General features: G+C 42.7%; 1 protein-coding gene across 3 annotated transcripts in view; it reads left to right on the top strand.

Annotated features, from left to right (window-relative positions):
• ZCWPW1 (zinc finger CW-type and PWWP domain containing 1) overlaps positions 1 to 24,140 on the top strand; it is a 35,891-nt gene that overhangs the window by 4,366 nt on the left and 7,385 nt on the right. The window contains exons 3-15 of one of the 3 annotated variants that reach the window (XM_060173397.1): positions 1,834 to 1,892; positions 3,853 to 4,103; positions 4,508 to 4,586; positions 9,025 to 9,115; positions 9,394 to 9,548; positions 9,693 to 9,815; positions 10,234 to 10,350; positions 11,936 to 12,056; positions 12,544 to 12,619; positions 13,037 to 13,141; positions 14,986 to 15,069; positions 17,079 to 17,148; positions 17,990 to 18,075. In XM_060173397.1, coding sequence (XP_060029380.1) covers positions 1,868 to 1,892; positions 3,853 to 4,103; positions 4,508 to 4,586; positions 9,025 to 9,115; positions 9,394 to 9,548; positions 9,693 to 9,815; positions 10,234 to 10,350; positions 11,936 to 12,056; positions 12,544 to 12,619; positions 13,037 to 13,141; positions 14,986 to 15,069; positions 17,079 to 17,148; positions 17,990 to 18,075 — 1,383 coding nt within the window. In that variant the 5' untranslated portion in view covers positions 1,834 to 1,867. Of the gene's footprint in view, positions 1 to 1,830; positions 1,893 to 3,852; positions 4,104 to 4,507; positions 4,587 to 9,024; positions 9,116 to 9,393; positions 9,549 to 9,692; positions 9,816 to 10,233; positions 10,351 to 11,935; positions 12,057 to 12,543; positions 12,620 to 13,036; positions 13,142 to 14,985; positions 15,070 to 17,078; positions 17,149 to 17,989; positions 18,076 to 24,140 lie in introns of all 3 variants that reach the window. The other 2 variants (XM_060173396.1, XM_060173398.1) reach the window with 2 other exon arrangements.

The raw sequence follows: 24,140 nt of genomic DNA, 5'->3' as shown, positions 1-24,140 counted from the left end.
GGTCAGGTGTTCCCCATTTCTGCTTTAAAGGGAGTATATATAAGAAAAGATGTATTTTAGGATGATTTTGTGTTTCTTTATGGTGAGAGATGACGAGAGGTGGAACATAAAGTTTCAGGTCCAGGACCTTCACACCCACAGCCCGATAAAAGATAATTGAGAAGAATAGAAGTCAGTTACTGCCAGGAAGTAACACTGGTACTCTGTGCAGAAACAGCCTCTCCTTTCTCCTTGCGTATTTTTTCATCTGTAAAAGGGGAGGAATGACAGCATGACTTTTTTTTAAATTTTATTTTTTTTTATTTATTCCCTTTTGTTGCCCTTGTTGTTTTACTGTTGTAATTATTGATGTCGTCGTTGTTGGATAGGACAGAGAGAAATGGAGAGAGGAGGGGAAGACAGAGAGGGGGAGAGAAAGATAGACACCTGCAGACCTGCTTCACCGCCTGTGAAGCGACTCCCCTGCAGGTGGGGAGCCAGGGCTCGAACTGGGATCCTTATGCCGGTCCTTGTGCTTTGTGCCACCTGCACTTAACCTGCTGAGCTACAGCCCGACTCCCAGACGTTTTTTTTTTTTAACTAGCACTACTCAACTCTGGTTTATGGAGGTGTTTGGATTGTATTGCAGATTTCAGAGCCTCAAGCATGAAAGCTTTTGCATAATCACTGTGCTGTCTCCCCAGTCTCTATGTACTTTAAGTGTTTGCTTTCCATGCATACTGTGATTAAAGAGCTGTGAAGGTCTGAGCCCAGACTTTTGGGAGGTAGCAGCACAATTGATAGCACAGCCTTTAAGATCAAATAGGGCTTTTTTTTTTTATTCTATTTTTTTTATTGGTGACTTAGAAAAAAGGGTCAGTTAGGTTTTAACCACTTATCAATTGCTTAATACCGCTAAATCCTTCTGAGCCTTAATACCCCCAGTGTAAATAGTATTACATAGGTTAATTGTGGGAGTTAAGTGAGAAGACAGGTGAAAAGGGTAAAGAAAATAATCAGTGCTTAATTAGTGTTGGTAGAAAGAATGAAAAATGCTGACTTTGTATAAAGTTTCACATGAAGCAGCAATAAAGAGAGAGAGAGAGAGAGAGAGAGAAAAGCCAGAGTAGGATTCTGGCACATGTGGTGCCAGGGCTTGAACTGGGAACCTCAGGCATGAAAGTCTGATGCCCCACTCGTTGAGCTACTACCCCAGCTGCAAGGTACTATATTCTTATGCCTTGCTTCTCTGGGGACTTAGCATCAGTTACTAAACATTTCTGAACTGTGAGGAGAGTGTTAGGATTCAGTGCACTGGGGAAGTTTTCACTAGAAGATGGAAGTGGAGGGAAGACACACACACACACGCACACGCACACACTCACATTAAAAAGGGAGTTCTCTGTACAGAGAGACCTCTGAATTAGTCAGGTAATTACTGAGTTATTTGTTTTTAAGCATTAAGGACATTTTCAAGAGATGAGGCATCCCTGCTGAAGGAAACACTAACTCCTAAAACAATCCACACTCTGCTGTAAACACTGCACAACTAACTAAACTCCATCACTATCACTGCTCCTTTCACCTGCTCATAGTTGCCTGCCTCATGTTGAACATGGTTCTAGGCACTTAAACATACGAAAGATCATTGCTAATCTTGAGCACAATAATTCTCATGGTCTCCCAGCATATAATTGACCCTGACAAGGAGGTAGATGTGCAGTCAAGATAGCAGTAGAATGTAGATCAAGGGTTCCTGGCACACAGATCTTCAACTCAGGAACACAGGGAGAATGACAGTTTAATATCATGTTCACTCAGAGTCATAGCAGCTAACTTTCTTTTTCCTAGCAGAAGCACCTAGAAAGTAAAACCTCTGAGTTGAGAGATGGCAGCATCACAGAACAAAGAAGGTGAGTCAAGGGTGAGGGAGGCTCGCTTTGTAAACATTCATTTTCTCCTTCACTTCCAGCCCTTGATCATGTGAACATCCTTCCCAGCAAAGGAAAGTTCAGCTCATAGTGTATTTTGTGCTCCTGTTAATTATATTTCTGGTTGCTCTGGCTAACATACATATGACTTGGAATGAAATGTAAGCTCAAAGAGAGAAAAGAAACACTGAAGTTATCTATAACATAAATTTCCATGTGGTAAATATCAGCAAAATTAAGGGACTTCAGAGGAAAGATAAATTACTCATACCCAGGAGGAGGAGTGCCTCATCTGTAGATTTCCTTATTGTATTTTTTTAAAGTTTTTCCATAAAATTTTTCTCAAGTAAGAATAGAAAGAAGTGAACAGGAAATAAAAACATTTATTGCGTAGTTCACTTCTTTGTCATGTACACACACAGGTTCTAGTCTGGCCCCCACTGCCATGAAGGTTTGGTGCTGCTGTTCTCCTACCCCTCCCCTGTACCCCTTTTCTTTCCCTCTCTTCCTTTTTTCCTTTTTTTCCCCTCCCTTTCTCTTTCTGAAAAAATAACTTGGAGTGGTAAAGTCTTGGAGATGATAAAAAATAAAAATACTTGAAGGGGGCCGGGCGGTAATGCAGCAGGTTAAGCGCACGTGGCACAAAGCACAAGGACCGGTGTAAGGATCCCGGTTCGTGCCCCCGGCTCCCCACCTGTGTGTGGGGGAGATCACTTCACAGGCGGTGAAGCAGGTCTGCAGGTGTCTGTCTCTCCTCCCCTTTCTTCCCCTCCTCTCTCGATTTCTCTCTGTCCTATCAAAAAAAAAAAAAAATCGAAAACGTGGCCATAGGAGCAGTGGATTTGTACTGCCGGCACCGAGTCCCAGCGATAACCCTGGAGGAAAAAGAAATTGGGGGCCGGGTGGTGGCTCACCTGGTTGAGCGCATATATTATATTGTGCAAGGACCTAGGTTCGAGCCCCTGGTCTCCACCTGCAGGTAGAAAGCTTTACTAGTGGTGAAGCAGGGTTGCAGGTCTGTCTCTCTCCCTCTCTGTCACCCCCCTCCCTCTTGATTTCTGGCTGTCTCCATCCAGTAAATAAAGATAATTAAAAAAATTTTTTTAACTTGAATAATTGACCTATTTTGAAGCTTGTATTTATACATTTGGATTATTCATTGTTTCCTTTAGTGAATTTCCTTTCAGAATAATCAGTCTATGTCTAAAACATAGTTATACTGGACATAACTCCAGACTGCTTGATCACAATCTTAAGGCAGGGTGGGGAATGGCGCAAAGCCTAAGAACTTGAACTTGTTAGAAACTCCAGACTGGGGGGAGTTGGGCGGTAGCACAGCGGGTTAAGCGCATGTGGTGCAAAGCACAAGGACCTGCGTAAATATCCCAGTTCCAGCCCCCGGCTCCCCACCTGCAGGGGAGTGGCTTCACAAGTGGTGAAGCAGGTCTGAAGGTGTCTCTTTCTCTCCCTCTCTCTGTCTTTCCTTCCTCTCTTGATTTCTCTCTGTCCTATCCAACAACGACATCAATAACAACAACAACAATAACCACAACAATAAAACAACAAGGGCAGCAAAAAGGAATAAATAAATAAATAAAAATTTTAAAAAAGAAACTCCAGACTGGGGGCTGCTGGTGGAACATCTGTTAGAGCAAACTGATTAGAATGCGTGAGCACCCGGGTTCAAGCCCTGGGTCCCCACCTGTAGGGGTAAACTTCCCAAGTGGTGAAGCAGTGCTTCAGGTATCTCTGTTTCTCTCTCCTTCTCTAGATCCCATGTCCCTCTCTATTTCTTTGTCTCTAACAAATAAATAAAAATATTTTAAAAACCTATAAAAACAGCAAAATCCAGATCATTCTGGTCAATGGGCAGTTTTTTTGACATTCTCTGTGCTTAGGCCCATATTTCATAAGGTCCACTTGTCGATCAAATTTCTTTCAGAATGTGAGAAAGGACTAAAGAAGATCTTTGCTCCACCTGCACAAAAATTGCTTGGTCTGGTGGCCTGTAGCTCTAATTCATCCCAAGAGGAGGTCCCAAGGATCAGTTCTCCAGAGGCAGAGCCCAGACCGAACCTGACAAAGGCCCAGCTAGAGAAGAAGGAGAAGGCTGCTGCTGAAACTGGGCTAGGCAGTGGCCGGGGGAAAAAAGGAAAGACTCAAAACCCCAAGAAAACAGAGAAGAAAGGAAAGGTACCAGTCACGTTGTTGGGTCTGGTGGGGCAGTTTCTCCTAGACAAACAGAATATTTTCATCTTAGGGAGATTTAAGATTTATCATGTACTTTCCTTTTTCTGTTTCCATACTCTCAGAGATGAAAGTTATTTTGATGAAATCGTTGAGCAGGAAACACTGGGTGGGTTGTGCTAGGTGGGGCGGAGGTGAGAGTAAGAGAGAGACTTTATAAGCCCACTTCTTTTCTTGGACTCCTGTAATTTCTAGGTGATCTGGGATGGAGTTAAGGAATCTTTTGGTACCTTGACTTCTTCCTGCCAGTCTGTGAACTCACTGCCTCATTTGAAAGAGGCTTCCTAACTGGTCAGAGAGGAGGACCAGGGCAAGATGAACAGTTTTCCTCCCCTCCCCTGTTTCTGCAGGAAAAATCAAGCATTACCAATGAAGAATTTGAGGAGATTGTCCAGATTGTGTTACAGAAGTCCTTCCAGAACTGTTTGGGTATGGCTTATAGTAGGAGAGTAAGAGTTTTAGTTTGGAAAAGAAACTTATCTCACATAATGGTTATACAAAGAAACTTTCATGCCTGAGGTTCCAAAGTCCAGGGTTCAGCCAGAACTGAGTAGTGCTCTGGTAAAAAAGAGAGAGCGAGAGAGAAAGAAAGAGAAAGGAACAGAAACTGTTCATCTCTATTTCTATTTTTCTACATCAGGAAATATAAGATGGGATTAAAAACTTTTTTTTTTTTCATTGCCATCAGAGCTATCACTGAGGCTTGGTGCTGACACTAAGAATTCTCTGATCCTGGCAGCCATTTTCCCTCCTCTCTCTCTCTCTTTTTGCTTCCAGGGTTCTTGATGGGGCTTGGTGCCTGCACTACAAATCTACAAATCCACTGCTCCTGGAGGCCACTTTTCCCACTTTGTTGCCATTGTTGCTGTTGCTGTTGTTGTTAATAGGACAGAGAGAAATCAAGAGAGAATGGGAAGACAGAGGCAGGGGTAGATAGCATAATGGCTATGCAAACAGACTGTCATGCCTGAGGCTTCGAAGTCCTAGGTTCAATCCCCTGCACCACTGTAAACCAGAGCTGATCAGTGCTCTGGTAAAAAAATTCAAAAATGGGAGTCGGGCGGTAGCGCAGGTGGCACAAAGCACAAAGACCGGTGTAGGGATCCTAGTTCGAGCCCCTGGCTCCCCACCTACAGGGGAGTTGCTTCACAGGTGGTGAAACAGGTCTGCAGGTGTCTTTCTCTCCCCTTCTCTGTCTTCCCCTCTTCTCTCCATTTCTCTCTGTCCTATTCAACAATGACGACATCAATAGCAATAATAACTACAACAATAAAACAAGTGCAACAGAAAGGGGAATAAATAAATAAATTGTTGTTAAAATTCGGAGGCTCTTGCTGGCCAGGATAGCTTCACAGGCGGGTAACAGAGACGCGGAGACAACGGCTGGGCAGGGAAGCTGTATTTCTTTATTCAGGAACAACGATTCATAAACTAAGACAAACTAATCACCAAACAGAACTCTGCTGTCTCTTTGCGGTGGCACAAGCACTCTCTTACTCTCGAACTCAGGAACCCAGGAACTCTGTCACTCTGGAACTCTGGCGGGTTTCCTCGGGGCGGGGCCAAGCGGGCCCGCGAAATTTACAGGACTGATCTAATTCTCTTTGCAGGGGAGAACTAGAACCCAATGTAAAGCATACAACAATAAATAATATGAATAAATAAATAAATAAATAAATAAAAGAAGGGAAGACAGAGAGGGGGAGAGAATGATAAACACCTGCCTCACTGCTTGTGAAGCGACCCCCTTGCAGGTGGGGGGAGCCAGGGACTCGAACCATGACCCTTAAGTAGGTCCTTGCACTTCGTGCCATGTGTGCTTAACCCGCTGTGCTACAAACCACTCCCCTTTTTTTTTTAACTTGATAGGACAGAGAGAAATTGAGAGGCGAGGAGATAGAGAGGGAGAGAGAAAAATAGAGACACATGCAGGCCTACTTCCCTGCTCATGAAGTGGCCCCATTGCATGTGGGGACTGATGGCTTCAACCTGGGTTCTTGTGCATGGTAACGTGTGCCACCACCTGGCCCCTACATTTAAAAAATATTTTTATTATGTTTATTTATATTTATCTGTATTCTGACAGCAAGGCTATTACTAGAACTCTACACATAACATAATCCCACTACTCCTGATGGGTTCCTTTTTATTGTTGTTGTTGGATAAAAGGTGAGAAAAGATGGAAGAGAGGGGAGTCAGGCAGTAGCACAGCGGGTTAAGCACATGTGACGCAAAGCGCAGGACCTGCGGAAGGATCCCGGTTTGAGCCCCTGGCTCCCCACCTGCAGGGGAGTCACTTCACAGGCGGTGAAGCAGGTCTGCAGGTGTCTATCTTTCTCTATCTTCCCCTCCTCTCTCCATTTCTCTCTGTCCTATCCAACAACGATGACAATAATAACTACAACAATAAAACAAGGGCAACAAAAGGGAATAAATAAATAAATATTTTTAAAAAAAAGATGGAAGAGAGGCAGAGAGGAGAGACACCACACCATTTCCCCCCTGCAGATGTTCCCCAGTGGTGGCTTGGGACTTGAACCCATGTCCTTGAGCATGGATAAATGTGTGGTGTATCTGTGATCTCTATCTTGTGGCCCTTTAATTATTTTTAAATACTTCACTTCCTAGCAACATAATTATCACTAAATAACCTTAAACAGAGATACCGACTTTAAAAAAATCTTTTAATTAGGGAGTCGGGCTGTAGCGCAGCGGGTTAAGCGCAGGTGGCGCAAAGCACAAGGACCGGCATAAGGATCCCGGTTCGAACCCCAGCTCCCCACCTGCAGGGGCGTCGCTTCACAGGCGGTGAAGCAGGTCTGCAGGTGTCTATCTTTCTCTCCTCCTCTCTGTCTTCCCCTCCTCTCTCCATTTCTCTCTGTCCTATCCAACGACAACAACAATAAAACAACAAGGGCAACAAAAGGGAATAAATAAATAAAATAAAATATTAAAAAAAATCTTTTAATTAATTTATTGAATAAGAGATAAACTGATAGTGTTGGGGGGGGGATAGACACCTACAGTACTGCTGCACCACTTATAAAGCTTTCTCCCTGCAGGTGGGGACCAAGGGCTTAAATCTGGGACCTTGTGCACTGTTACGTGTTCTCAACCAAGTGTGCCACCACCCAGCCCCAGAGATACAGACATTTAGAAGAGTAGATAACATTAACTTCAGAATGTGATATAAAAAATGTCTAGATTAAAAAATTTATTTATTGGATTCAAGCCCCTGGCCACCACATGGGAAGACCTGGCAGGGAGAAGCTTTCCAAGTAGTGAAGTGGTGCTGTTGCAATGTTTATCTCCTCTCTCTCTCCCCCTCCAACCCCTCTCTCTCTTAATGAGAAAGGAAGAGGAAAAGAGAAGCAGAGCATCACTCTGACACATGCATTGCAGGGGATGAATTCAGGGCCTCATGCTTGAGAGTCCATTGCTTTGTCCACTGTGCCACCTCCCCAGGCTGCTCACTTGGATTTTTTAAATGTAGTTTCAACTTTTATATGTTTGCAATTTACTTAGAAAAGATAGGGTTTTTTTTTCCCCTTCAGATTTGAAGAACTTAGTTTTCATTTACTCTTAATAACACATTCTCAAATTGTTATATTTTATACTTAAATCTATGGTTCAGTCCCTGAGATCATCTCTATATGGCCATGAGTCTTAAGAGAATGATTTTCTTCTTCTTTTTTTGTAGAATGACTTTTTTGTTTGTTTTTAATATTTATTTATTTATCCCCTTTTGTTACCCTTGTTTTATTGTTATAGTTATTATTGTTGTTATTGATGTCATTGTTGTTGGATAGGACAGAGAGAAATGGAGAGAGGAGGGGAAGACAGAGAGGAGAAAAAGATAGACACCTGCAGACCTACTTCACTGCTTGTGAAGTGACTCCCCTGCAAGTGGGGAGCTGGGGGATCAAACCAGGATCCTTATGCTGGTCTTTGCACTTTGTGCCACATGCATTTAACCCGCTGCGCTACGGACCAACTCCTGAGAATGACTTTTTAAAAGATTTTTTTTTATGTGTTCTTTTACTCCTAAAGGATGTGTGACCAGGGAGGCTGTACAGTGGTAGAGACAGGACTTGTATGTGCAAGGTCCTGAGGTCAGTCCCTGACACAACATATGTTGAGTGATGCTCTGGTTCCTTTTTTTTTTTTTTTGTCTCCAGTGTTATCACTGGGGCTTGGTGCCTGCACTATGAATCCGCTGCTCCTGGAGGCTGTTTTTTTCACTTTTGTTGCCCTTGTTGTTTATCATTGTTGTTAATTATTGCTGTCGTTGTTGGATAAGACAGAGAGAAATGGAGAGAGGAAGGGAAGACAAAGAGGGAGAGAAAGATAGACACCTGCAGACCTGATACACAGCCTGTGAAGCAAACCCCCTGCAGGTGGGAAGCTGGGGACTCAAACTGGGATCCTAACACAGGCCCTTGTGCTTTGCGTCATTTGCGTCATGTGCACTTAACCCACTGAGCTACCACCTGCCCCCCCCTCGTTCTTTCTCTCTCACAAATAAGCAAATCTTAAGATGAAAAGTTTGAGGAACAAATAATATAAAACACAGCATATGAAATTTCTATTATATGTACACAATTCAACGAACATTGCCTGGCTACCCTGGAATGAGGGCAAGCAGTCTGGAAAAGGTTGCAGAGGAGTATAGATTTGAATTTTTCCTGAGAAAGACGTGGGAGTTCTGTGATATAACAAAGGTCCAAAGGTAAGTTCTTCCAGAAAACAGGAGACATTGTAGTGAAAGGTTGCAGTCTGAAAATAATAGAGTGATTATTTTCCTTCATTGTTTTTCTGCTTATAGTATTTTTTTTGAGAGTGATGGACTCTAGCCTTGATTTTTCAGACACCACCTATGCTCAGTCCATGGGATGTTCCAAGCTACACAAGGAACCAGAAATTGTTTCTTCTGCCACTGGTAATAATAGTGCTGATGGGTAAGTTGGCCCAATGAGGCAGCTTGATCCACAGGGTGGGCTTAACACTGATAAATGGTCATCTGTTTGCCTGCCTGTCTACCTAGTAATATGCCATACATCCGTTCAGGAAAGAAAACTCTTTGAATTGGGAAACAGAGGCAAGCAGAGAGATAAAATGATCTCTGGAAGTTTTAAGAGAACCTCAGATTCTTTGTCCTGTTAGTGTGTTTGTTTTTAAAGAGGAATACTGAAAATCACTTCATTTAACATTTTTATTTTAATTCTCTTATTTTCAGAGAGAGGGTAATGATAACTCATATTCTAGAGATTTCAGCTTCTCAGGAAGATAGACTCCCTGAAATAAAGACATCTGTAACAGACCAGCCAGCTCCTGTACCCGCTGTGAAGAAAATCAGTAAATTATCCTCAAATAAAAGAAAGAAGGAGACGCGTAAGTAAGACGCGTAAGACCATGAGCAGTGGTCAGGGTCTTCAGCCCAAGACTCGAAGCTGTCAGGCTTTCTCTGATTTTTACTGTGTACAAAGATCATCTCTCATCTCTCCACTCTACAGTGTTTTATTTTTATCTTCCTAGAAAATGAGAATGTGGAAAAAACTCAGAGTGGACCTGAGCACAGGCAGAAAGACCAACCCAAGAAAACAGCTCAGGATCCTTCTCAGAGCAGGAACCACCAGGAAGAGGAGGAAAGTGGCTTTGGTGAGTTCAGCTGTGCTTCTGTCAGACCTCCTTGGATTGGAAAACTGGAGATGGAGGGGACCTCCTTGGATTTGAAGACTGGAGATGGAGGGGATTGGTTAAGTTATCAGAGCTATTCTGCAAAGACTGGAAATTATCACCTTCAGCCACTTGTCAGAGGAAGCTCTGCTGAGGAAGAGGAAAAGCTCATTCATTCAGTTACTCATACAGTCTAATTATTGGGTGATTACTGTATACAAGGCATTTTAGAAGGTGCTAAGTAATGCAGAGAAAATAAGTCATGTTGCAAGGAAGATAGAGGTGAGGAAGGCAGACAAAACTACAGGTCTCATGGGTGCAGGCCTATCGATTTCAATTGGAATGAGGGAGGAGGAGCACATTTTTAACTATCTTAATTAATCATTGTTTCCTGTTGTAGGTCAATGTCAAGTCTGGGTGCAGTGTTCCTCCCCAAACTGTGAGAAGTGGAGGCGGCTGCAGGGCAACATTGACCCTTCAGTCCTTCCAGATAACTGGTCCTGTGAACAGAACACAGGTAGAGGAGTAGAAGTGCTTTCCTGTTTTTATTATTTCTCCCTTTTCCTTCACGTATGATTTGGATTAAATACAATGATGGGGCCAGGAGATAGCACACCTGGGATCGCGCACACTTTACCATGCATGGGGGTCTGGGTTTGAACCCCCAGCCACCACACGAAAGGACCGGCAGAGGGGAAGCTTCTGAGTGGAGTGGTGCTGTACTATTATCTCTCTTCTTTCTCTGATTCTCTCTCTCCCTCTCTGTTTCTCATCCTTCATTTAGTAAAAAACAAAACAAAAAGATGACTCCAGGCATTGGTGGAGTCATGCAAATGTGAAGTTGTAGCCAAAACTATGATGGAAAGAAACACATTTGTCTGACCAGTCAATCCTGATTAGATAGATCACTGGTGTTGGATTGCTGAGTAAGAAGGGATATGCACTGTTTGAGGGGGATACAGATGAGATCCATCCTGTGGTTTAGAACTTTAGATTGCTCAGAATGACTTGGGGGAGTCAGAAGATAGCTCACTTAGTAGGAAGTACACCATGCAGCCCTGGGTTCAGTCTGTGACACTGCATGAAGAGTATGAAGGCGGGAGTCGGGTGGTAGCGCAGCGGGTTAAGCACATGTGGCACAAAGCGCAGGGACCGGCGGAAGGATCCCAGTTCGAGCCCCCGGCTCCCCACCTGCAGGGGAGTCATTTCACAGGCGGTGAAGCAGGTCTGCAGGTGTCTACCTTTCTCTCCTCCTCTCTGTCTTCTGCTCCTCTCTCCATTTCTCTCTGTCCTATCCAACAATGACAACATGAGTAATAACTACAACAATAAAACAACAAGGACAACAGAAGGGAATAAATAAATAAACAAATATAAAAAAAGAAAAGTATGAAGGCACCAGGGGAAACTCCATGAATGGAGAAGTCTCTTGGAAATAAAAAAAAGTGAAACAGTTGTCCCCATGCTACAAAAGTGAAAAAGAGAGAAAGAAGGGGGCTCCCAGATATCTCACCCTGGTAGAGTGTACACTTTACCACTGTCAGTGACCAAAGCCCCGCTCACATGGGAACACCATACAAAGTGGGGAAGCTTCTTCACAAACAGTAGATTGGTGACATGATGCTTCTCCTCTTTCTGTCTGTCTCTCCCTATGTCTTTCACCTTGTATCTGGAGAAAAAAAGTTCCTGGAAGTGGTAGAATTGTTCAGGCCTGAAGCCTGGGTGAAGCCCTGGGAGAGGTAGAGATAGAGACAGAGATAGAGGGGGGAGGAGAGATAAAATCAAAACTACCTGGAAGAGATTACAGTACTTTCACATAGTCTACTTATTTTACAGCTGAAGAGACAGTGGCAGAGCAATTATGTTACAGAGACAAAAACAGGATCAGACTGTGGGATTCAGGCAACAGAATTATGGGGTCTCTGTCTCTAGAGTGTAAGGACACAGCACTGCTATCCCGGGCTGTTTTCTTTTTGTTCAGTTCCCAAATGCCCTTTTGGTCCTGCTTGTTGTATGTTTTATTTTGTGTACTTACCTCTCCCCGGCTTGACATTCTCAGCTTATGAAGCTTTCCTGCTCCCGTCCCTTCTCTCTTTTGGCAGACTTGGCATATAATCGCTGTGATATCCCTGAGGAGACCTGGACAGGACATGAGAGTGATGTGGCGTATGCCTCCTACATCCCGGGGTCCATTGTCTGGGCGAAGCAGCATGGTTACCCCTGGTAGGGATCTGTGGAACAGAGTGACTCCTTCATGAACCTGAGAGAGGTAGACTCAGACAGGAAGGGGAGCAAGTGGGGCACGGAAGAACATAAAATAGTTATCTTGGAAACTGTCAGAGAGCATGTCTCCTGGGGGTTTCCAGGAAGTGGTATCCCCCTGGAAGAAAGGACCTGACAATTCTACCCTCAGGAAGTAGAAAGAGGATCCTGATTTGAAGGTAGTTTTAAGTCATTCAGGTATGAGAGATTTGTCCCTAATCAGAAAATTTTGTTTTTAGGGTTATTGGAATATGCTCTTACTAGATCCTGAGCTTGTTTGTACATTAAGAGAAGTCATATTGACATTTGGTAGTAACAAGAGGAATCTAACTTTAGGATCCTCTGTTTGCAAAACATACTCCCCCCCCTTTTTTTTTTTTTACTGATGAGCTTTTGTTTCTGTTTGTCCTCCTCTCTTCCATCCCCCAAACCCATCCATCCTCTCCAGGTGGCCAGGCATGGTAGAATCTGATCCTGACCTGGGAGAATATTTTCTTTTTGCTTCTCATCTTGATTCCTTGCCAGTAAGTTTTTCTCATTCAGGGCAGGTAGGTACTTAGGTCAATGTAATGAATGAATTCTTCCTAACAGATGTTTGGAGTTAGAAATATAGAAATAGCCAGCAGACTCAAGCAAAAGTAGGTACTTAGCTAGAGTGACAAACATAAAAATAGGTACTTACATGTAGAAACAAACTTGTGTTTAATTAGATATTAATTACTAGGATATGTATGAGTCTGCTAAATATACTTTGCTTAGGAGTTGTAGAATCAGGATGGAAGAGCATAGAGCAAGGTGACTTGGGAGTTAGGCTTAGAGCAGAAGGGGTTTGGTACCTCCTCCACCTCCCTATGAGTCCTCAGCTCTTCGGCCATTTCTGGCTAATAGCCCAAAGCAGGGAAAAGGATGGGAGGTTATAACTGGACCCTTTTTTGTTTCAGTCCAAGTACCATGTGACATTTTTTGGAGAAACAGTCTCTCGTGCTTGGATCCCAGTCAACATGATGAAGAACTTCCAGGAGCTGTCCCTGGAATTATCTGGGGTGGTAAGTAACCCTCAAGGATCAGTGGTAGTACAGAAAACTTGAAGACTAAATCTTATTTTAAAATTTTAATTTATTTATTATTGAATAAAGGCAGAAATTGAGAGGGGTAGGGGATATAGAGAGGGAGAGAGATAGACACCTGGAGCTCTACTTCACCATTTGTGAAACTTTCCCCCTGCAGGTGGGGACCAGAATCTTGAAACCAGGGCCTTTCACACTGTAGTGTGTGTGTTTAACCAGGTGCACCATTTGGCCCTAAACCTTCACTTTAGTAAGCCTAGTTTTCTCCAGGACATCAGGAGAAAGTCCTCACCTGATGAGACTGAGGACTCTCCTTTCTGATAGGATTGCAGCAAGATGGTTGTTTTTATTTTTCTTTTATTTTTAAAAAATATATATAATATTTATTTTACCAAAATGCTGTTAAAGTTTGGCTTCTTATATTGCTGGGGATTGAACTTGGAACCTTTGGTGCCTGAGGCATGCAAGTCTTTCTGCATAGTCATTATGTTTCCTTCCTAGCCATATATACACACATATATATTTTTTTTACTAGAGTAAAAATACTACTCAGCTCTGGCTTGTGGTGGTGCCAGGGATTGAACCTGGCAGCTCAGAGCCTCAGGCATAAAAATTGGCATAACTGTTATGTACTTTCCCCACACCATGATTATTTTTAACTTTTTAAATTTAGTTTTGGAATTTCTTTATTGGGGAATTAATGATTTACAGTTGACAGTAAAATACAATAGTTTGTACATGCATAACATTTCCCAGTTTTCGACATAACAATTTAACCCCCACTAGATCTTCCCCGGCCATCATGTTCCAGGACCAGACCCTCCCCCCACTCCCACCCCAGCGTCTTTTACTTTGGTGCAATATACCGACCCATGATTTATTTGTTTATCTGTGAGAGAACCAGAGCATCACTGTAGCATATGCAGTGCTGGGGATGGAACTTTCATGCTTGAGAGTCTTGTGCTTTAGTCGCTGCTCCATCTCCCCATCCCTACTCCCTACAGGACATTAGATAATTATTTTTCTTAGTCATCTTCTCTGCCTACAGGCAGGATGCCTTCCTGAGGGCTGGCTTTCTATAATTTAGCAGAAGCAGATGTGGCAGAAATGAGGGTACAGTGTACCTCAGCTTTTCTCAGTCTTGGCACTACTGAGATTTTAGACCAGATAATTCTTTACAGTGGAGAGCTGCCCTGTGCATTGTGGTATCATTAGCAGTATTCCTGAGTATTTCTGGCATCTGGACAGAAGCACCCCTGCTACTAGTTGCTGCTACTGAAAGTGATAAATGTCTTCTGTGGAAAAATCTTCCTTAGTTGAGAACCACTGAATTAACTAAATAATTTTTCCTGGGTGTGACCAGACTTGCAGATGACAAAGGCCCAGCAGTTCAGGCCCTTTAGTCCTATTTTTTTCAAATTTCTATGGGATTTACTTTGGAGATGACAACAAAATGTTGATTGAAAATATCACTGGGTTAGGCTAGGGAAATAGCTCACCTGATAAAGCATTGAACTTCCATGCCTGAGGCTCCTGGTTCTATCCCGGGTGCTGTGTGTATCAGAGTGGTACCCTGGCTGGCTTTTCTCTCCCTCTCTCCTGTGGAACTCTCTTCTTACATAATAAATACAATAATCTCAAAAAAAAATCACTAGAAATTGGTAAAGGGAGATTGTTTCTCTGAACTCAAAAGATTTAATAGTGGCATCATATCTATACCAGGAGCTGGAAATAAATGTAGTCAAAGAGAATGATAGGTAGCAGTATGTTGAGGCTCACTTCTGTAAATAGTTATCACTGATTCTAGTTTTCATCTGTTTCAGAAAAAGTGCCGGAACAAGGACTACATACAGAAACTGAAGGTAGCCCTGATGATGGCTCAGAAGGCAGAACAGATCAATATTCAGGTGAGAGAGTGTTCAGAGCACATATGCTCCTGTAGGACTTGAGATACAAGCCATAGACTCTCCAGTGCAGGAAAATAGCACATACTTCCTTTAATATTAGAGCCAACCTTTTCTTCCTGAGCCAGAGTCCTTTGCCTCCGTGAACCAGCCATTCTTTCTTCACCCTTGGACAAATGGGTTCTTCTCTCAGTCCAGACATACTTTGTGGGGCACTTGACCTATCTAACTTTTGGTATGATATATATTTATAAATAATATATCAATACTAAGTTTATGTTATATCAATGATATAAGGAATCAATATAAAATTAATATATTATTGTTACTTTATCACAAGGCTTATCACAGGGGCTCAGTGCCTGTACAATGACTCCTCCATTCCTAAGGGATATCTTTTTCCTTTCCTTTTCTCTTTTTTTAAAAAATATTTATTTATTCCCTTTTGTTGCCCTTGTTGTTTTATTGTTGTAGTTATTATTGTTATTGATGCTGTTGTTGTTGGATAGGACAGAGACTAATGGAGAGAGGAGGGTAAGACAGAGGGGGCAGAGAAAGATAGACACCTGCAGACCTGCTTCACCGCCTGTGAAACGACTCCCCTGCAGTTGGGAAGCTGGGGGCTTGAACTGGGATCCTTACACCTGCACTTAACCTACTACTACTGTCTGACTCCCACCCTTGTTTTTATTGTTGTAGTTATTGTTGTTATTGATGTCATTGTTGGATAGGACAGAGAGAAATGGGGAGAGGAGGGGGAGGACAAAGAGGGGGAGAGAAAGATAACCTGCAGACCTGCTTCACCGCCTGTGAAGCGACTCCCCTGCAGGTGGGGAGCTGGGGGCTCGAACCGGGATCCTTATGCGGGTACTTGGCTTCACGCCGCGTGTGCTTAACCTACTGCACTACCGCCCAACTCCCCCTTTTCTTTGTCTAATAGAAATAGGGAGAGAGGAGGAGAGGGAGAGAGAAAGCGACACTTGCAGCACTGTTGCACTGCTCTTAAGCCCCCCCCCCACACACACACAGGTGGGGACAGGACCTTGAGTCCATGTCTGCACACATGGTAATGCATGCACTGGTGGGCATACTCCCTGCCTGGCCCCTGGAAGACACATTCTAACTACTCTTTTGTTTGTTTTGTTTTGCCTCCAGGATTAACACTGAGGCTTTGCTATTTTTCTTTTTTCTTTTTTTCTTTTTTTTTTTTGATATGGGAGAAATTGAGAGGGGAGGGGAAAGCAGAGAAAGAGAGAAAGAAAGACACTTGCAGACCTGCTTAACCACCTGTGAAATGACTCCCTGCAGGTGGGGAGCTGGGGGCTTGAACCGGGATCCTTATGCCAGTCCTTGCATTTTGTGCCATGTGCACTTAACCCACTGCGCTACCATCCAGCTCCCCTAACTACTCTTTTCTTGAGCAAGTTCTTCTTTTTCTTGAGCAAGTTTTTCTTTTTCTTGAGCAAGTTTTTATTTTCAGATTATGCCTTTGATGGCAGGATGGAAACTGATAAGCAGTGAATTTTCCCTTCTTAGTTATTTGATGAGTTATAAATAAAATGGAAAAAGAGGTAATAATAATATATGTTATAATGTTATTTAGTTGTATGTAACATAATAATGTTTAATCACCCTAGAAGTCTAGATAAGCCTGACATAAACTTTCATATGAAAATGGTCAGGAATACAGATAGAAATTCCATTATCGGGGCTTGGGTGGTGGCACACCTGGTTGAGTGCACATGTTACAGTGCACAAGGACCTGGGTTCGAGCCCCCAACCCCCACCTGCAGGGGGAATGCTTTGCAAGTGGTGAAGCAGTGTTGCAGATGTCTCTCTGTCTCTCTCTCTCTCTCACCTCCTTCCCTCTCAATTTCTGGCTGTCTCTAGCCAGTAAATAAAATACAGATAATAAAAAAAAAGAAATTCCATTATCAAAATTTATAAGACAGAAGGCAAAAAGAATCCCTGGGAGAATAGATGATGATGCTTCTGTTTCTTGGTTCCCTCAGGCCCGGGTTGGTGTGTTTGGTTTCTGGAGCCGATATAGTGGATCTGACAACACTGGGGAAAGGAAAGGAGGTATGATAAGTATGACAAGAATGAGGGCTAGCAGGGGTGCTGTTCTCCATAGGGACAGAGCTGAAACTGTTTTATTTAATAATTTTTTATTTATTTACTGGATAGAGACAGAAATTGAGAGGGAAGGGGGTGATAGGGAGAGAGACACCTGCAAAACTGCCTCACCACTCAACAAAACTTTCCCCCTGCAGGTGGGAACTGCAGGCTTGAGCCTGGGTCCTTGTGCATTGTAATGTGCGCTCAATCAGGTGTGCCACCACCTGACCCCTGAAACTTCATTTTATTTTATTTTTAACTTTTAAAAAATATTTATCCTTTTTTATTGTTGTAGTTGTTGTTGGATAGAACAGAGAGAAATGGAGAGAGGAGGATAGAAGGATAAACACTTGCAGACCTGTAAAGTGCTTCTCCTGCAGGTGGGGATCCGGGGGCTCGAACCGGGACTCTTACGCCGGTCCTTGCGCTTTGCGCCACCTGCGCTTAACCCGCTGCGCTACTGCCTGACTCCCGAAACTTCATTATATAACCAACATAATCAGCCTAGTTATGGGATTTATAGTAAAAGACTGTTGATGGTGTGTCTAGGATAGATGTATAGATAAACAGGGACAGAAATGGGGAGAAAGGGGGTGGAGAGGGAGGCTACAAGCTGATTAGTGAAGGGACTTTAAGAAGTATGATAATCTAGGATAATGCTTTATGGAGAAAACACTACTTCGACATGAAAGGAAAAGTTAGAAAATTATGTGGAATCAATTCCATTAACTTATCACCTATTTTGTTGAGGAACTGTTTTAGGCTTTCCTCATTATTCCTTTTCTATACATATTGCTTTCTTTAGTTAACAGCCCAAATTCCTCCTCGGAGAAAGAAGAGGAAGAATCAGAGTTGGAGGAAGAAGTGGAAGACGAGGAAAAAAAGAAAAAAGTAAGATTGATTTTTGGGGACCCCTTTTAGGCAGTTTTCTAGTTTGGGGCATGTGGATTGCATGATTTTCTATCTACTAAGAAGCCATTTGTCTCTACCTTACAGTAGCACTGCCTGACTGGTCTTACCTCCCAGGGATCTCCAGGGAAGGATACTTTCCCTCTTCCCTTACTTACCCTGTTAACCCACATCTCGTCTCTAGAAACTCATTTCTTGATTATTGTCCCAGTTCTATGCTTCTTAACAAAGAAGTGTCAGAAAATAATTGGTTGCCTCTCTTCATTTCCCCCCCACCCCTGCAATGTGAACATTGAATATTCATCCACTTGTTTCATTAAGTCTCTTTAGGCATATGAAACATAACTTCCATATCTTTGTGGCACTAGAGATCAAATGCAGGTTCTGACTTGTGTTTTTACCACTGAGTCACCTTCCCTTGCCCAATTAAAGTTTTTAAAACATTTTTATTGATTTAATGATTGACAAGATTGTGGGATAAGGGATACAATTCCATACAATTCAGTCCCCACCACCAGAGTTCCATATCCCCTCCCCTCCATTAGAAGTTTCCCTATTCTTGGGAGTTGGGCGGTAGCGTAGTGGGTTAAGTGCAAGTGGCACAAAGTGCAAGGATCCACATAAAGATCTTGGTTCGAGCCCCCAGCTCCCCACCTGCAGGGGGTTCACTTCACAGGCGGTGAAGCAGGTCTGCAGGTGTCTATCTTTCTCTCCCCCTCTCTGTCTTCCCCTCCTTTCTCCATTTCTCTCTGTCCTATCCAATGACGACATCAATAACAATAACTACAACAATAAAACAAGGTCAACAAAAAAGGGAATAAATAAAATAAAATAAGAAGTTTCCTTATTCTTTATCCCCCTGGGAGTATGGACCAAAGATCTTTATGGGGTGCAGAAGGTGGGAGTTCTGGCTTCTGTAATTGCTTCTCCACAGGATATGGATGTTGGCAGGTTGATCTATACCCCCAGCCTGTTTCTATCTTTCCCTAGTAAGTCAGGGCTTTGGAGAGGTGGGGTTCCAGGACACATTAGTGAGGTCGTCTGCCCAGGGAAATCAGATTGGCATCATGGTAGCATCTACAACTTGGTGGCTGAAAAGCATTGAGATATAAAGCAGAACAAATTGTTTAACAATCAGGAACTTTTCCCATATTTGGGAGCTTCCCTCTTACCTGATGCAGCTTTTTAGTCCTACTCTCCACACGGACACCATCTTCCTAGACAAACTCTTAGCCCACCTGCATGCTAGCTCTTGGGCTCAGGCAAAAATTAGTAAAGTCATGGCCCCCTTGGAATATACCTAAATATACTTCCTAGCTTCTTCCAGCATGAAGACCCAGAATTTCATCTGCTGTACTCTTAACACTCTTACTTTTTTATGTTTTAAAATATTTATTAGGTCAAGCTAAAAATGAAGTATATGCATGATGAAATTTAAATTATTAGTTTATGCAGATGAATACCAGATTTTTTTTTTTTTTACAAAATGCCTCATTACTACGAAGAGCACTTTTCTTTGGTGCCCTACACCATAAAGTCCAAATTACCTTTTTCTTAATCATTCTTTGTTTTTAGTTCAGATTATCTATAGGGGAGATACTCATACCATTAGGTTCCTAGTTATTAAACAAAGTATTTTAAGAGCAAAGCACTGTTTCACTTCTACTACCCAGTGTTCTCCTTGTTACTTGTAATCCTGTGGTGCAAGGAGTCGAGTCTGGAGCTTCACAATGCAAGCTGAGCCTGGAGTTGCTGAGTCAACACTAGGGTCTCCTACTTAGTATTGGTTTAATTTATTGCAGTAGTTTTATGTTTACAGTGAAATTGAAATAACTTCTAATTTTGAAGTCTACTCTGTTGAAAATTAATATAGCTACTCTAGCTCTCTTGTTTGCATAGCATATAACTTTCTTCATCTATGTTCTTTTTAAAAATTTTTTATCATCTTTATTTATTTGATAGAGACAGCCAGAAATCGAGAGGGAAGGGAACAAGAGAGGAAGAGGGACAGAGAGACACCTGCAGCACTGCTTCACTGCTTGTGAAGTTTTCCCCTGCAGGTGGGGACTGGGGACTCGAACGTGGGCCCTTTGCACATTGTAACATGTAGAACATGTGCACTCAACCACCATCCGGCCCCCATCCATGTTATTCTAAAATATATGTGTATGTTTACATTTGAAGTGGCTCCTTCCTTCCTCCCTTCCTTCCTTCCTTCCTTCCTTCCTTCCTTCCTTCCTTCCTTCCTTCCTTCTTTCCTTCCACAGGGCACTGCTCAGCTGTGGCTTATAGTGGTGCTATGGATGAATACTACCTCAGAACCACAGGCATGAAAGTCTTTGCAGAAGCATTATGCTGTCTTCCCAGTTCTTCCCCCCCTTTCCTCTTTCCTTCCCTCCCTTCCTTCCTACCCACTAGGGTTTTTACTGAGGCTTGGTGCCTGTACAATAAATCTGTTGCTCTGGCAGACCTTTTTTTTTCATTTTCTTTCCTTTCCATTCCTTTCCTTCTATTCTTTATTTTTAAAAATTTTCCCCCTTTTGTTGCCCTTGTTGTTTTTCGTAGTTGTTGTTCTTATTGGTGTTGTTATTGCTGTCATTGTTGTTGGATAGGACAGAGAGAAATCGAGAGAGGAGGGGAAGACAGAGAGGGAGAGAAAGACAGACACCTGCAGACCTGCTTCACCGCCTGTGAAGCGACCACCCTGCAGGTGGGGAGCCGGGAGCTCAAACCGGGATCCTTACACCAGTCTGTGTGCTTTGCTCTATGTGTGCTAAACCCGCTGTGTCACCACCCAGCTCCCCTTTTATTATTTTTAAAATATTTTCTTTATTGAATAGAGACAGCCAGAAATTAAGAGGGAAGGGAGAGGTAGAGAGGGAGAGAGACAGAGATATCTGCAGAGCTGCTTCACCACTTGCAAAGCCTTTCCCTCTGAAGATGGGGACTAGGACTCAAACTCCGCTCCTTGTGCATAGTAAAATATGCACTCAACCAGGCACATCACCACCCAACCCCCTTTTTTTTAAAAATCTGATAAGACAGAGAGAAATTGAGAGGATTGGGAGAGAGAATTAAATACCATTCATGAAGCTTCTTACTTGCAGGTGGGGGCTAGGGTCTTGAACCCAGGTCCTTGAGCATGGTAATATTATATATTCAACTGGGTATGCCACTGCCCAGCCTCCTCCTCCTTTTTTTATGAGGGTTATTGCTGGAGCTCTGCATCTGAATGATTCCATAGCTTCTGGGGGTCTTTTTTTTTTTATTAGTAGGTGAGAGACAAGAGGAAAGGAGAGACACCAAAGCACTGCTCCACCATTTTTGAAGCTTCTCAGTGCAGGTGCTTCCATGTAGTGGCCAGTCCTTGAGCATAGAAAAGTGTGTCCTGTACTGGGTGAGATGTATGGATTTGTTCTTTGGTGCAAGCACACCATTGATACTTCAAATGATTACTGGCGTAGCTGAGTTAATCTATATTTGTTACTGTTTAACTTTTTCCAACTTCATTATCACTTTAACAAGAAGTTGCTAGAGTTTTGTTTGTTGTATTTATTCTTCCTATTTTTTTATTTCCCCCTTTTTCTGTCTTTTGTGTTTTCTCTCCTATTTCTTATTTCCCCTTTTCTTCTACTACTGCATTATACTTACTCCGCACTTTTTATAGTTGTCTCATAAATTGTCTCATAATCCATGTACCATCTGTTCTAGCTTTTTAGTCTTTGATCTTTTTGCTTCTCACAGGCACCTTTTGAAGATTTCTGTTGAGATATCCTCAAGTTCAGAGATTCTTTCCTCAATCTACCAGTAATCCCAAAGGCATTTGTTATTTCTTTATTTTTTATTTATTCCCCTTGTTTTATTATTGTAGTTATTATTGTCGTTATTGATGTTGTCGTTGGATAGGACAGAGAGAAGTGGAGAGAGGAGGGGAAGACAGAGAGGGGGAGAGAAAGATAGACACCTGCAGACCTGCATCACTGCTTGTGAAGCGACTCCCCTGCAGGTGGGGAGCCAGGAGCTCGAACCGGGATGGTTATGCTGGTCCTTGCGCTTTGCACCATGTGCGCTTAATCTGCTGCACTACCACCCGACTCCCGGCATTTGTTATTTGTATTATTTGATTTCTAGTGGTCGCTTTTTTCTTTCTTAGAATTTTCATCTCTACTTACATCGCCCATCTGTTCTCACAAAGTTGTGCCTTTGACCTCTTTGCAAAATATTCTTGTTTGCATTAGATTTTCAGTCTAATAATTTCATGTAATGTTTGAGTTTGATAATTACACTCTTTTCTAATTGATTTGTGTCTTTTGATATGCCTTATAGTTTTTCCTTGATGGACAGATAAAGGAAACTGCTTTAAACAGTCATTTGGTGGTAAGGTGGTGAGGGAGCAGAAGCTGTGATGAGAGCTGTCTTTTAATAAACTTGCCTCTGGACTATGAACTTCCCAAGGACTTTCCCCTCCGCCATCCCAGGCAAAACAGGGTAGTTAGAGTGATCTGGAGATGGATGTTTCTCTTCCTTTGGGACAGCTGGATCTGGTTTCTCCCCAAGAGGCTTGGCTGAGGGCAGGTTTCTCCTGTGGGCAGGTGTTAACAGTGCTTAGGTGTATTTCAAAGTGAGTTCCTTTCCCCCTTCTCCTGCCTGAAGCATGAAGGATTTTTTTTTTCTTCTGTGAGACCCTTATGGGCAACTAGAGTTAAACCTTTAAGTGCAGTCTGGGAACTCCATAACAAGCTTCCCTTAAAGTTTTAGAATCTTTCTTGTCTTCACTGAGTCTCCAGCAGTTCAGCTATTACCAACAAGGGTTTTCCACTTGGAATTGGTTCCTGCCTGTGGTTTCTGCTTTTGAATTTATGCTCTAGTAAACTGGTAAACCTCAGCTCTAGTAAACTGGTAAACTCTGTACTTAGCTACTGCCCCCCTAGTCTTGACAGGGCTGCAGTTTGCTCTGTGTCCTTACCTCCCTTTTGAATCCAGGGAGAGCCATGATTTTCCAGTCTGTTAAGCTTTTCAGTTGTTATTAGAACATAGTGGGGACCAAGTTCCTTACAGGTAGAACTGGAAAGTGGAAGTAGTGGAAATTCTGAAATTCAGGTCTTTTACTTTTTTTTTTCCCGTGACTGATATTGAACCTGGGGCCTCTTATCCTCAAAGCCAGTGCTCCATACCTGAGCTATACCTCTACCACTCACCTCTCTTGTAGTGTGCCAGTCTGTGTCATGTTAGTGGTCTAGCTTCATTTTCTTCACAGATGCCCAAGGCGTTTCACTGACTAATAAATGTCAAATAGAATGGTAAGAATGAATATTTTTTAAATTTTTTATTATTGGGGAATTAATGTTTTACATTCAACAGTAAGTACAATAGTCTGTACATGCATAACATTCCGCAGTTTCCTATATAACAGTACAACCCCCACTAGGTCCTCTGAATCCTTCTTGGATCTGTATTCTCCCCACCCACCCACCCCAGAGTCTTTTACTTTGGTGCAATACGCCAATTCCATTTCAGGTTCTACTTATGTTTTCTCTTCTGATCTTGTTTTTCAACTTCTGTCTGAGAGTGAGATCATCCCATATTCATTCTTCTGTTTCTGACTTATTTCACTCAACATGATTTTTTCCAGGTCCATCCAAGATAGTCTGAAAACGGTGAAGTCACCATTTTTAATAGCTAGGTAGTATTCCATTGTGTATATATACCACAACTTGCTCAGCCACTCATCTGGGTTGCTTCCAGGTTTTGGCTATTACAAATTGTGCCGCCAAGAACATATGTGTACACAGATCTTTTTGGATGGGTATGTTGAGTTCCTTAGGATATATCCCCAGGAGAGGAATTGCAGGGTCATAGGGTAGGTCCATTTCTAGCTTTCTGAGAGTTCTCCAGACTGTTCTCCACAGAGGTTGGACCAATTGACATTCCCATCAGCAGTGTAGGAGGGGTCCTTTGACCCCACACCCTCTCCAGCATTTGCTGCTGTTACCTTTTCTGATGTATGGCATTCTCACAGGAGTGAGGTGGTATCTCATTGTTGTCTT

This window comes from Erinaceus europaeus, chromosome 15 (assembly GCF_950295315.1).
Source record: "Erinaceus europaeus chromosome 15, mEriEur2.1, whole genome shotgun sequence".
Lineage (NCBI taxonomy): Eukaryota > Metazoa > Chordata > Mammalia > Eulipotyphla > Erinaceidae > Erinaceus > Erinaceus europaeus.
The sequence above is the reverse complement of the archived record's forward strand: the minus strand, read 5'-3'. Positions and strand labels throughout refer to the sequence as shown.